Here is a 14,897-nt window from a genome sequence, read left to right on the forward strand (position 1 = left end):
GGTGCTACTCTCTTATTTTGGCGTACGGACTTTTTAGATCGATGGGTTACCAAATTTTCTCAGGTATGGGGCTCCGATCGCGCGCATCTGGCGCGCAGGAGCTCCGCTATAAAGCAGCTTAAAGTAGAACAGAGCCACCGTCCCACCTGCCAATATCATAGCAGTTTTGAATTCTTCTTTCAGTATCTGTAAAACATCTGAAACTCCTTGCTTCCCCTGAAAGAAAAAATGAACAACAATAATTCACCTCAAGTGCTAGACCGCTACTGAAATTAATTCAAAGCGATAATGTCTTGTTCACCCATTTGGGAGCAATGCATTAGTCAACTTCTAGAGGGGTTTTCATTTGACCTATTTGAGTATCGAGTTCGTGGTTTTACATTACTACGCTACACGATTGGCTTAAAAAAACTCGCGCCACTTTTTCATCCAAACAGAACCAAACCCAATCGCAACGCGTTCGCAAACGTTTTCCCGCGCTTCGCGTCAGCTACGTGTATTTACTACGAGTTTTGATTGGTTTATTGGATTGCCTGAGTCCTTTATGATTGGAATGAGTGATTACTAAGGTTTTGGCTTCACGACACTCAATATTGAGAGGTGCTCTATATCTTACAAACCATGGTCTATTTATTTACAATATTGTCAGTCTCCAGCCGGCTTCACTAACCCAGGATTGATCACAAGTGATACATTGATCAGTTCTTAGCCTCGTCCACGCGTTCAGTTACTTGGGACGCAGTGCGAAAAATGGTGCCCGAAAAAATTCAGGAGATATGGGGCGCGGGAAGGCCAGAGAACGCATTTTTTTCTCCTTTTTCCGCTCCACCGTTTTTTCGCGTTGCGTCCCAACCAACTCAAAGCCTGGACTAAAGAGTCTAATCAGCTCCTGTTGTATAACATACTCCTTTTTTTCACGTGAGGCTGGAAAATGGTCAGGGCTACCTGTACTCACGGCAAACACGCAGGCATTTTGTGCAAGAGGGATGGGGGGAGTAGAGAGGAATTTCAGTCAGATCTAAAAATAGTTCAGAAACATACTTGAAAAGCCAGACCCCATAAAACTGGTCTGCCGATGAAAACCGCACGAGCTCCGAGGGCTAATGCCTTGAGGACATCAGTACCATTCCGTATTCCACCATCAACAAAAACATCAACTTTGCCTTCAACTGCCTTAACTATCTCTGGTAGCACATCAAGCTAACAAACACAAACAAAATACAAGAGAAGAATTATCATCATCATCATTTGATTCGGTAATAAAACAAGCAATTAGGCCTGACTGACCCAATTACAAAAATCTTGGAAAGCTGCATGCATGATTTGAGAACACTATCTAGGATAAATGAATTTTCACTCAAATCAAGAACTTGTAATAAAACATTATAAAATTTTGGTGTGTCATAATTTCTTGAAAATATCCCACACCAACCCACAGAAGGTTTATAGTGCGGAGTAAGCAATACCCCACCTCAGTAAAAAGCTTCTGTCATAATTTCCTTTAGATACCTACTTGGGCTTTTTGAGAGCAGAGTGAGTGGTAATTGGATATTTCCTGGAGCCACACACAAGAGACAGATCATATCCCTCTATTAAAGGCATTCGCAGCCGTGTGTTGATCAATACCCTCAATCGATACCCTCACTCGACACTCAATCGATACTCAATTGACACTCGATCGACACCTCCATAATGACACTTGATTGACATCAGTTGAGAGGCAATTAATTTTGCAGACACGCCATTGAGTGTCGATCGATATCTTTGAGTTGGTCAACACTGGGCCAACTATTGACCAACTGTCGATAAGTTGGCAGTCAAGATGTCAATTGAATGTCAACCAAATTTCAATCGAGACGTCCATCTAGTATCAATCGAGATGTTAACTGAGCGTTGATCAAGGGTCAATTGAAGGTATCAAATCAACACTTCACTGCAAGTGCCTTTAGTACACATCATCCCAAGAGACCATAGTTACAACAAAGTGTGATTAATTTAATTATATTATTATTATTTTACTTATTAAGCATTTTCGATGTTATTACAGTGGCTGGCACTCCATCTAGCTGTCTGCCTCCATGATTGGAAACAATTATTCCACTAACACCATGTTGCAGAGCTAACTTGGCATCCTCAGCAGTCAATATTCCCTTTATCAAAACAGGCAGCTTAGTGATACTTTTTAACCAGGAAAATGACCTCCAGTCAATCGCTTGCTCAATGAGGGATTTCACATACAAGGCATAGTCTTCTGTTGAGCATGCTTCTGTTTTAGAGCCTCCAATGTTACCAAACCTCAAGTGAGGTACTAATACTGACTGATTCTTTAGATCACGCCACCTACGGCCATGGGTTATAGCATCAACTGTTAAAACAATAGCTTTGTAACCACTGTCCTCTGCACGTTTAACAAGGCTCCTTGTAAGTTCTTGGTCTCTAAAGATGTACATTTGAAGCCATCGTAAAACATTTGGTGCTGCTTTTGCAACATCTTCAATGGTCGCTGATGCCATACAGCTCAAAACCATGCAAGTTTCGGCCTCTTGTCCAGCTGTGTTAAATTAAGAATTTCAAAATAATTCTAAATTATTTTGTATCATGTATTTTCTACTTTCACAGCTGCAGCTATTTGAGTGAAATAGATGGATTTGGCTAACTGCTGTTGCCACCCAATTTAGACCAATGTGATGATTCATTTGAGAAGTGATACAGTTGTGCCATTTGCCACACGCAACTGATTGCATGGGAGTAATTGTACAAACAGAAAAATTGTAATCTCCCAAATGGATCAGCACATGATCTTAATTGGGCAGCAACAAGGATGTAAACACATCAGTCAAATCCAACTTAATTTAAAGGACATGATGAGCAACCTTCCATGAACTTGGGTGTATATATTTTCTGGAACAATACAGTAAGTGTGAAATCATTTGCAAATGTCTCTTAGCAAAGGTCACAATGATATTATTATGTCCATTGTATAATAGTAACAGCGAAAGTACTGGGGTGGGGGGGGACTCTCATGTGTCACATCACAGTCATCATGCCAATTAACATATAAATTCCCGTTGAATACCTTGTGCACTTGCCATTTCTGCCATAGTGTTTGCCATGGCTTGCACTCCAACTGGAGCCATACAAATAGGCATGCTGATTCTTTCTCCGAACAAGAGCAATGACATATCCACGCCAGAAATTCCTTGCAAAATTCGGGGTTTTATACGAAACCTTGAAAAAAAAGAAAATGTCTGAGAAGGTGAATTGTCTGCCCCGAATGTATACTGTGCTACTGCACATAACTGCAAGCTGATATGACGACAAATATTTTGACACACTGCACTCACTTTAACTAGACCAAGTTTAATATCTACTTTTTCCTTTACCTTGATTGAGTTAGTAAAGCCAGTGGGGCATCACACGAACGGTGTACAATAAAAATAATTGACTAAATAATGGAAGGAGGGAGAAAAGAACTTGAATATTGTACTGGAATGAAAGCATAAATTAATTCATAATAGCAGTCATTTTCTTTTTGAATGTCGCCAGGGATGGAGGTATGGTTTCATCAGCTAGGAGCTTTCCCCGTTCCCCTTGAATTTCTTGCCTTGGTAAAAACAGTCTTTACACCCAAGGGGGCGGGGGGTAAACATTTTTAAAATTTTTAGAAGTAGTTACAATTAATACAGAGCTTTGAACCACCTGCCTGACGTGACAAATAAATTTCTGATGATTTTCCTAAAGTGCATGAATATGCTACGAGACTTGATTTCAGTCTATCACCTTACATTACATCCGTTTTTCAGAATTGAAGTTTTGAACTTTTTAACAATATATAATGATTTAATTAAGGCTTCCTCCTTAGGTTTTATACCTTTTGTATGCCTCGCGGTTTTCTTTCAGCGTGAATTCCTCGTTCGCCCCTGATGCGTAGAAATCGTATGCATATTTCGGCAAGGTTTTCCTCGCTAATTCTTTGAAATCATTCACACAGACAGGCTTCGCCATCACAAAATCTTGTCCTCTTGACAAAAAACATCATTTGTTTATCGTTAATAAGTGAGTCAGAACAAGTTCAAACCTTAGAAAAATAATGTAAATGAAGCTTAACAAGGTTAAAGGAGGCAAACCAGTTGGCTTTTTACAATCGTGCCCCGGGTCACCGCACCGAACTGCCCCGCTTATCACAATACTTACTTGAACCTGCGACCTCCGAATTTCTGTCTGGCGGAAAGTCTGGCGAACTAACCACTAGGCTACGGTGTCTCCTTTGTGAACGAAAAGTTTTGTACACTGCAATAGTTTTCTACGAGGGGTCTACGAGCATAAACAACCTGCGTTGTACTTGTAGGTGCAAATTCACGTTCACCAGAATTATGGTCACTCATAAAAGTCACGCAATACCAGTATCACGCTCCTTTCCAGTCCTTCAAAGAGAAATCATTATTACGGACCCGGGGGGTACTCCAGAAAAATTGGGTGGGGTGTGCGGCCCGCTTCCCAAAACCCTTACCCTATCCATGACCAAAGTCTGCAATATTCCCCACCCTATTAATGACATCACCAAAAATTCGAAACCCTATTTATGACCTGACCCTTAAATCAAAATCTTGTTTCAGACCTACGTTCCTTGATAATCTCCTGGTTATAATTAGTTCCCTGGTTCAGACCAATGTTAACTTACCGTAAACATGATTTGTAAAGGGCTTTTGTTGATTTTCTTTTCGATAATCATGAAAAAGTGGCTTCCTCTTAAAAACTCACTCGTATCAAGGCTAGAGTGCAAAACCATACCCTATTTATGAACAAAATGGCCAAAAATCAGCTATAATCGATACCCTATTTATGACCAAAACGGCTGAAAAACCATACGTTTTGGGGCCGCACATACCTTTATAGCCCATATAAGGGAGTACCCCCCGGGGGGGAGCTACGGGTCAATGCGCATCAGGCGAAGGCGAATGGGCTATAGACCCGTGGCCCTTGAGGGCGAAAACAAAATGGAAGTCATGTTTTTGTTTCTTCACTGATGTCGTGTACATAGATAAACATTGGACCTTTAGTGATTGAACACTTCCGTTGCGTTACAACACTTGTTGATTTAGTTAATGTTTGATTTACGTTTCTTGGCTGGCCGCTCTAGGTGCTTCGTCATCGTAGATATCATATTTCTTAGCACGTTTCAGTTTATCGGAGTCCCACGTTTAGGAGTCGCTCGTAGTTCAACTTAGAGTATTTAGAGCTGTTTTCTTTGGAATTTCCCACGCCCGGTGCTAGATCAGATGTAAGTCGTTTTTTCTATATTTTCCTTTCTTATAGTTTTATTCATTTTCATTTAGCTTGTTATTCCGTGTTCCTTTTTTTGACTTGACAATTGTCTATTCATTTCTAGTTTTTACCGTAAGTGATGTACAAGCGGCTCAGCCAGTTCTTCAATAAATCTTGTTGAATCGTTATGCCCCACTTTGGTTAAGCTGGCGAACTCCGATGTACGGCACCTCCAATTCGCCACATCGGGAACGCGACAACTGACGACAAGCAACACAAAGTTTACGAACTTGACAAGATTACCCTTAGAAATCATGCACCGCGGTCATACGTAACATGATTACCCTTGACCTTGAGCGTCCTTGACATGATTGCTGTACGCAAACTCGTTCCCAGGCTCTCTCTCCCCTGCCTCCCTAGATCGTCGGAAGAAAGACCCTGGTTGCGGCTGGTCACGTGACCACCCAGAATCTGAGTGGTAAAAAAATCTATTGGGTGGGAGAGGTGGCAGAGTGTTTTGATTGTTGTTGTGACAAACTTTGTGGGTTTCAAAACCTCGAGCAGTCACTAAAAACTACCCGTTTTATCCATGTTCGAAGTCGAATTTTTGCCGATGAAGAATGCTACATTATTTCTGCCGTCTCCCAAAGATAGAAGACTTTCGTTACAAAGAAATTAAGCAGCCCAATGGAGCACAAACTTTTCGACGCTTTATAGCACATGTAAAACGTCACGTACCGAATCGAAGTGAAACCAGTCTCTGAATTCGGAGGTAATTTATTTTGTTCTTTGTCCGGTATTTTGGATGTTAAAAAGTATTTCTGTGACAAGGCCGATTAGCCGGGTATTCTGACTCGCATATACAGCAATGTAAATTGATCTGACAGTTTGTTGACAAAAGCCCGCGCTTATATTTCATCTGCATTAGGTCTATGTAAGTTTATATATTAAGACTACACAACCAAACGGGCCTGTCTCAAAATTCTCTGATAACTGCTCGAACGTTTAGGCTAGTGTAATCCTTAATTTTAGGAGGGATCATATCATTACTTGTTTAATGTAAATCTACTAGCGTTCTATCGCGAATGCTGTTCTCTGATTGGTTACGCTACTCACTATCTATTAAACAATTAGATTATGAGCTCGAGATTTCTATCGGCGTGATAGTTGACGAGGGCGTCTGATTTCTGAGGGAATCGTGTTCACAGAACAGATCCTCTGTAGTTTAGGCTCCCTTTTTGCTGTCTAAGTTTTTCTGCGTACTGCCGTAACTTATATACGCTCGTCTCGTCAAAGTCTTTATAGTCGTGGCTTTGTGTGAAGTCGGGTTGTAGGATGACTCGTCAAGTAATCTGTCGGTGTGCGTCGACGACGAAGACGTACGTCGACAGATAACTTGACTATACCTTACATTAAGGGCACTTCTGAGACCATCTCACGGATCCTACAGCCCTATAACATTCGTGTAGCCCACAAATCCACAACTACGTTACGACACTCACTGACCAACGTTAAAGACAGGGACGAACCTAACAACAGACAGGGAGCAGTTTACAAGATCAAATGCTCCGACTGCCAGGCTTCCTTCATTGGTGAGACTGGCAGAAACTTAACACAAGACTGACTGAACACAAACGAGCCTCGAGAAATGGTGATGCCAACAATCACATTGCTGTACATCATCAACTGACAAACCACAACATTGACTGGGACTCTGCTCAATACTTAACCTACAGTACAAACTATTTTCAACGACTGACTCTGGAAAGCTGGTACACTAACCTAGAACAAACGCCTCTTAACAGATGTCAACAGCTACCAGTGCCTTACAAACGACTTATCCATGACGGAAACGAAACCCACAAACGGACTTCTAACAGACCGACTTAATTTGACTAACAGTGGACGAACCAAAAACCGACCAATTTGACTAACAATAGACGGATCGAAACCGACCAATGACTGATGACAAACTTAACACAAGTCTTTCAGTCAATACCATCATGGCTAAACTGACCAATCACGTTTAACGGACCAGACTTATAACATCATCGACTGACAAACATTATTCACTTGACTCTGAAGATGACTTCCGCTCAGGTTGCCGAAATGTCAGTCACCAACAACAGTTCTTTTCAGAACTACCCTCGCCCGGACGATCACACTAGACGAACTACGCGTTCTTTTCCTTTAAAAACTCCTTTTTCATTACATCTGGAGTACCGTTACCTTCTACAACTATTACACTTCTCAACCTTAGATTCTGCTCTCGCTCTTTTATACCGACCTGGTCGACACTTGTCAATGAAGTATTTAACTGGCATCTAGGCTTGCGTAAGAACTTGCACAGCCCACGTACAGTAGCACTACGCTTGCGCACGAGAATCATTACCATATTTTCCTTCGACCGAATACCAGAGTCGAAATCCCTTTCATTTTACATTTTCTTTATGATTCCAAGAGAGTCTGGCCAAAGTAAAACAATGAAAGCAATATAAAAATTTCAGCAATGATCTTCACAGAATAGACCAATTTCGATATATAAAAATTCAGCCTAAAACAATAGACCTCAGCACGAGGCTCCGGGAAATAAATACAGATTTTGTGAGGCTTATTCTCCAGAGTCTCGTGTTGAGGTCTATTGTGTCAGGCTGAATTTTAATATATCGAAATTGGTCTATTGAATGAAAATATACGTTACAGCAATGTATGGAAAAACTCGAATAAAGATTGATGTGCAATCGTTGTTAAACAACAACTCAGGTTTACTTATCGAAGAAGGATGGGGACATGGGGATTTGCGGTGTTGCGGTGTTGATGTTTTTTTTAATGTGGTGATGCGGTGAATAAAATCTCCACTTGCGGTGTTGCGGTGATCTCAAATGTGCGATGTTTGTGTTTTTCACGCTGCGGTGTTCGGTGAAATGAAATTGTATGCGGTGCTGGGTTTTTTTGATTTACCGTCCTTTCTCAAACCTAAATTTAGCATGTAAACTTCATTAATCGATGCTAATTTATGACAAACACACACCATTGAGGTTAACAATTTGTAACAAAATACAGACTATCACTTTCTAGTCAATCTTCAATATGCTTCGGCTGCCAATCCGAAGCTGTTTTCCTTTATACGTAACTTGACAAGTAACTCGACCTATGCCACCCACCATGCGTAATGAAAAGAGTTGTGATGTGTTTACTTTGTGGAAAATTGTTGAGGTATAAAAGTGTTATTTTAAGTGTAGATGAACGAATCATGGCGCTACAAATACATGTTGCGGTGACGGTGTTTCGTCGACTTTAGGGAGTTTTAGCAATGACGAAGGCGACGGCGGCGACTACGACTTGTAAAAAATGAATTTATATTTTACCTTCGAATGTCGCAGCTGTGTAGATCTGTTCAGGGCGCCAATCGGTCTAAAATCTTGCTCAGGCTAGCATGCACCGACAGCGTTCAATTCCAAAAGAAGGTACAAAAAATTAGCCATTGCGGTTCTCGTTCTCCAAAATACGTATAATTTTGTCATTCCACGTTGTTGTGTTGCAGAGGACGGTAAAGAAATGTACAAAGATTCAAAACGCACGTGCACGGCTATTGTTTTCCTCGTTAAACCTTTTGTTTGGTGACAGTCTCGCCGCCGTCGCCGTCGTGGTTTGCTAAAACTCCCTTTTCTTGCGGTGATGCGGTGTTCGTTAATTTTTTTTTTTTTTTTTTTTTGCGGTGTTGCGGTGTTTAGAACCCCCTATGTCCCCCTCAAGAAGAAAGGCGGCCCTACTGGTGACGCCATTCCCATATTTTAATATTTAAGTAATCGGTAGTTTCAATAACAGGAATCAATTCACATAGCAAAGACAACAGTGACGTCACCTATTGTTATTAATATTCCAACCAGAGAACTATCGGGTGATGATACAAAGAATTCTTTTGTTTAACGTTTTGAGCATTTAAATGACAAAAACAATGTTTGTAAAACATGTTACAAAGTACTTTTGAATGAAACCGACTTCCAAACGGTTTTTCCGCGAATAACACCTTTTCTTTTTAATTAGAGTGATTTCTAATATGCTAATTAGAATCCTCCAATGCTAATGAGTGTGTACAAAAAGATAAAACTTCCGCACGCGCGCTTACAACAGACAAATGAACACGATGTTTTTAAACTCTTTTTCATTGAACAGATCTACAAGCAATTTGTGTTCTCATTCCAGATGCCGCTTGGAAACGTTCATAAAGCTTAGCTTCAACAAATGCAATATGTCTGTTGTTCGATGACAAGAAGAAATAACTGGGATGATCACGTGCACACGCTAAAACGTGCCTAAACAAGAACTAATTTCGTTTCGGCATTCAAAATTACTGTGCGTCTATGGACAGTTCAGTACGTAAATAGAACGTGTGCGCATTTGTGGAGAACTGTTGAAGTTACGTTTCGCCGTATCTTCTAGACTGTTTGAAGAGTCCCACCTTTCTTTCAGATAAAAGGGCAACTAACTTCATGCACAAAGGCGTGAGCCAGCGTGGGTGCCACCAAATCTGGCCTCTCGCTTTGTAAGCTTTCATTTCATTAAAAACGTGTTCTAATTTTACCCTCCTCTTAGACAGAAGCTTGTTAAACCTTTGCGCTCGCCTTCGGTCCCTGTGATTTAATAAAGGCATCCGGTTAGCTCTTACGGGTGTCAGTAGTGACCCAGCATCTGGATACGCCCTATCAGCCAGAAGCTTTGCATTGGGTGGTAGATCCAAGTTACGCCCTAGACCAATAGGTTCCATCAGTCGAAAGGAAACCGCATCGTGCGTGCTCCCGGCCCTAGGAATCCAGCCTGAACAAAGCGGATATGTCCTTCATTGTCCATCACTAGTTGAGTATTCATACAGTGATAGTGCTGATATTAAAAGCAACAAAAATGCCAAAATATTAAACACCACCGCTTGGATCTCTTGTACGTCCATTTTTATTTACAACAGTGATTCCACGAATTTGCATATTTTGCACGTGTGCAAAATCATTTTTTTAAAAAAACATCATTTTGCGCTGGCAGTCATCCTTTTAGGAAGTCCCAAGCAGGGCTTTTCTCAAAATGTCAAATTTATGGCGCCCATGGGACGCAGAAATCGAAGAAGAGTCGGTGCGTTCTGAAAACAACCAGGATAAAGGTAAAAGCTTCAGTAAAAGTATTCCACGCTGATGACTCCATGTCAACGAAGAGCGGAAGCTGTTAAAAGAAAACTTGACAATGAATTGGTCGCTTCATCATTGGATAGTTCGGAAGGAGAGAATGGTAGGTACGAGGAGAAGAAGCGAAAGACTGATCGCGCAAAAGAAGCACAACTTGACCATCAAAAAATGTGTCAGAAAGCCATGGACACCATGAACAATGTGAACGACTTGCTCACAAAAGTGAATACCTATTTAGATAAGGCCAGGAAGTAAGGAAGAAAAAAGCCATGTTTTTGCTCAATATTTATTCCAGTCGGGCAGTTCTCAGCTATTTAATTGAACTGTTTAATATAAGGTTTATTTAACGCATTTTGACCACTAAAATATAGTTTCTGTTTGAACCTGTTTTGCTCGGTGCACATAGCTAAGCTTTCTAAATCGGTTCAAGTTTCAAGCGAGACCTAGATTGAAATGAGATCGAGGGCGATTCTGCTCGATAAACAGATATTAAAACATTGGAAGCATTGTTGTTTGTGTTTGCGAGAAACCATCTGGAAATTAGAACGGTGTACTTTAGAACGTGCTGGCTGTATTGTTCTTGCACATTAGCATTTAAGGATTCCAATTAGCATAAAAGAATCGGGGTTTGTGAAATCATTCTATTAGCGTGTTACCAGGAGATATTTAGTATAAGTTAAAATTGTCCAAGCTAAAATCGTCCATCCGTTATCTTCATGCACTAATGAAATAAGGTCTGCTGTGTTTTGACATCGAAGAAAACAAAACTTTACATTAAGAAGAAAGCATATCGTCACTAACAATAAATTATTCCAGGAAAAATGGTCAGGTGAAAATTACACACATTTTAGCAATTCACCTGGTCATTGCAATTAGCCTAAATAAAGATAACCATTCCAATTAAAATAACACCATCTACGAAAAGTAATGAAAAGGTTCTCTTTTAGATGATTTTACTCTAAGCACATGCAAATTTTAAAAATGTTTACCGCCCGGCGACTTCCGAGCGCAAATTTTGCGCCCTACCATAGTTAATAGAGGGGAATGGTTATGAAACTCGACAATTTTCTTTGTTGTATGTTTTTGTTCACTTTTTTGGCCTTGACCGTGCACAAAACACAGTAATAGTTGTTTATTCCGTACTGAGGAACTAACCAATAGAATCGTTTTTTTTTTTGTTTGTTTTTTTTTTTTTTACTTAATTCATGCATAGTGTATGAATGAGCGCAAAACAAAAGATTTTGCACGGTCGTGGACCTTCCAACATATATCTTGGCATCTTTGTTTGCATGCGTTGCAGCACCATAAAGCAGGATCGTGAGGTATGCACTAGGGTTAATGATGAGCCTCCCCATGTTGCAAAACGCTCCACTGCCTCTATTTTACGAAGTAAGCTTGAAGCAAATACGTCTAGTTGGCGTTAAGCGCGCGAAAACTGTGCGAGCACGTCACCATTGACTTTGGCTTAAATTTTGATTGGTTGAGAAAGTGGCGCGAGTTTTGTCAGGCAACCGCCTAGCGTAGAACTACTTTCGACACTGTACTGAAAACTGCCCTGTTATCTAAGCGAGGAAAACAAAGCGTGTTATCCCAATACTTACTAATACTACTTTGGTTCTAATTTTAGCTAGATCAAGCCTTGCCTTAGCGATCAATTACCTGTTCTTGTTTCAGTCGCTCTGTTCCTCCTCACCATGTCAAAACGGAGGTACTTGTGCAACGAACTATGACGATGACACGTTGGAATGCCTTTGTTAAAAAGGTTTTATTGGAGAGTATTGAGGCAAAGGTAGATGCTCTTTGTTAGCACTTTGTATAGTTTGTGTTCCCAATGAATAGGCCACTTCGGGCCAGCCTGAATATGCTCGGCGCAATGGTAAAGTTGAAGATGATGGATAGATGGATGCACGGACGGACGGGCGGATGGAAGAATGGGTGGATGGATGGATGGATGGATGGATGGACGGACGGACGGACGGACGGACGGACGGACGGACGGACGGACGGACGGACGGACGGGCGGATGGATGGCTGGATGGGTTAATTGTTTGGTTGGTTCGATATATAGATGATTTGTTAGTTTAGTCGATCGATCAATTGGTTGCCTGTTCCTTGCTTGATTAGTTGGTTGGTTGTTGGTTGACTGCTACTCAGAGTTCATTTATAAAAAAAACTTGTTATTTCTAAGTTTTTTCAAGCACCGGTCGCTCTAATAATAGGCACCTTAAGATACCAGGAAGGGAAGAGCTAGGACGGCTACCGGAAGTAAATTTATTTAACGGGGCATGCGCACGAGAACTCTCCACTAATCTCTCTGCCGTCCTCATTCTCGTCCCCAGAGCCTCCGTTTCTTTTGGTCACGTGGTCTGAGAAACGGAGGGCTCTGGTAGCAGCCATTACCGGATGTCCGTAAATCACGGACATCCGGTAACGCACGCGTAATTTTGGCCTGCATATCTGCTCATGCTCAGAAACTAATCCTGAGGGAGGGGAGAGAGGAATAGAGAGTATTCTTTAGATGTAAACAGATCGGAACGCTGACATGTGTTTTCACTTCGCTGAAGTTAGGTGATTTAGAGTTAAAAAGAGAGTAGAAAGCGGCCTTAAATGCCGTCGCCGCTTCAAATACGATTGCCAGCTTGTGTAATATTTCACCAACGGGTTTCGCGGTGCATTTTGTGGTGGACCGTCTAGAAAAATTCAGGAATCGATAGCTGTGTTCTTGTTGTTTCTTCTCTTCATATTCGATAAAAAGGAGAAGTTTAAAGAGCGAGGTGCAGTTGTGAAAGCTTTCAAGCAACGTAATCAGGATACGGCATGTATTACGTCTATCGATGACACGGTAAAATTTGTTTATGGACACACGGAAGCGTTTGTGGCAATCAGCCGTGGAAATTGCATCACTGACCAGAGGATTTAAATATAAGCCGTGCTGATAGATGAAGAGAAAATTTTTTTAATGGTAAGAACTATTTACTTCCTGGTTATTTTCATAGGTTTGTAAGCTGTAGCAGAATAAAAATCTGTTGAACTTAGGAAAGTTTTGTTGTATTGGAGTTTTGCTCATGTTTCCTTGCAAGGAATATGTAATAAAGGTGCTCACTTTCATATGATCTTTCATGTCCTCATTTTTTCAAGTAATCCCATTCTGTTCTATTTTTTTTACAAAAAAGGGTCTTACACAATCAACAGATCATTAAACTGTCAAATTAAATCAATCGATCAACTTTTATTGTGCATTATTTACAGAATTAATTTACATCAGTATTATAATTAAATAAATATGAGAAGAGAAATCTATTTTGCATATGGCTATGGAAAGACTAAAAAACTATGTGTGTGGTAACCAGGGTATAGGGTAGCAATTGGCCTTTTGAAGTGGTTACTACCTTGTTAAGAAAAACGCCAAGAAAAAAATAAAAGTCCTATGCCAGTTGTTATCGAGTGGTTATATATGTGTGCTGGGGGCTTCCATAATGGCTCTGCAGCAATTTTAATTAGCTTATCTGGAACATCTAATTATGATTTTTGTACATTCAGGCTTGAGAAAAGCCTGTAGACATTACAAGACTAGATATAGGGCTATTCCACCATTTTGTCCCCCATCCCCCACTGCTTTTGTCGATGTAATTGTTTTTGTTCATTTTATACCTTTCAACCAGCTTATATAAAGCTTAATCTTTTGGGTGCTTTCAACAACAACAACAACACCAATTTATTTCAGTATTCCCATATGAGTACATGGTGTTACGAAAAATATAATACAGCTAAAATGATGTAACTATAACATTAGTATCTGGCATTGGTATACATGTAGAGGTTCCTGATGTGAAGAGAGTGATTCATATTGGTGTGCCTCAATGTACATTAAGGAAGATTTTTTTTTAGGAAACTGCATGAACAAAATGAATGGGAAACAATGCAATGTCATTGCTCTTTTACAATTCATGTTACTTCATGGTAATAAGGCTCTTCAGCCTGTTATACAACCATGTGCAACAACAAATCTCAATGTATACTTTCTACGTCTTGTGGTTGATCAGAACATCAGCCACATAGCTTTACTATCAACAATGGTTCTTTCTCCATCTCCTTTTTTTTCAGTATTATTTATTGAACTGCAAGAACAACATTCCTATTTGAATTATCCATAAATGGTCATCCTTTGAGGAATTTATGTAGCACTATTATGGTCTGAAAATTAACAAAGAATAGTAAATAATGGCAGGAAATAAATTATCTTTCAAAGGCTAACAAAAAGATTATGACATTTTTCTTATGGGGATATTAATGTAACTCTGTACACCTTTAATGTTTGATTTGTTTTTAGGAGAGATAATTCCCACATTATATTTGGAAACCCACTAGTTCTGATGATGCGTTATCAGTTATACATGTATAAATAATTGTCTCTTATATTTGTTCACAGTTATTTGCATGGATGATAAATTATTGTTA

The 14,897-nt window shown here is 40.2% G+C and overlaps 1 protein-coding gene across 1 annotated transcript; it reads right to left on the reverse strand.

The window, feature by feature from the left end:
* Window positions 1–3: 3 nt before the first annotated feature.
* LOC145484677 (2-Hydroxyacid oxidase 1-like) lies at window positions 4–7,660 on the reverse strand. The gene is made up of 8 exons (XM_081463279.1): window positions 7,495–7,660; window positions 5,610–5,736; window positions 5,397–5,525; window positions 3,872–4,021; window positions 3,056–3,228; window positions 2,046–2,551; window positions 1,038–1,200; window positions 4–227 (listed from the first exon to the last, which is right to left on the reverse strand). The coding sequence occupies exons 1-8, from the start codon at window positions 7,658–7,660 to the stop codon at window positions 34–36; spliced, it is 1,608 nt and encodes a 535-aa protein (XP_081319405.1). The 3' UTR covers window positions 4–33.
* Window positions 7,661–14,897: the final 7,237 nt, after the last annotated feature.

Source organism: Orbicella franksi, chromosome 4 (assembly GCF_964199315.1).
Source record: "Orbicella franksi chromosome 4, jaOrbFran1.1, whole genome shotgun sequence".
In the NCBI taxonomy this organism is placed as follows: Eukaryota; Metazoa; Cnidaria; class Anthozoa; order Scleractinia; family Merulinidae; genus Orbicella; species Orbicella franksi.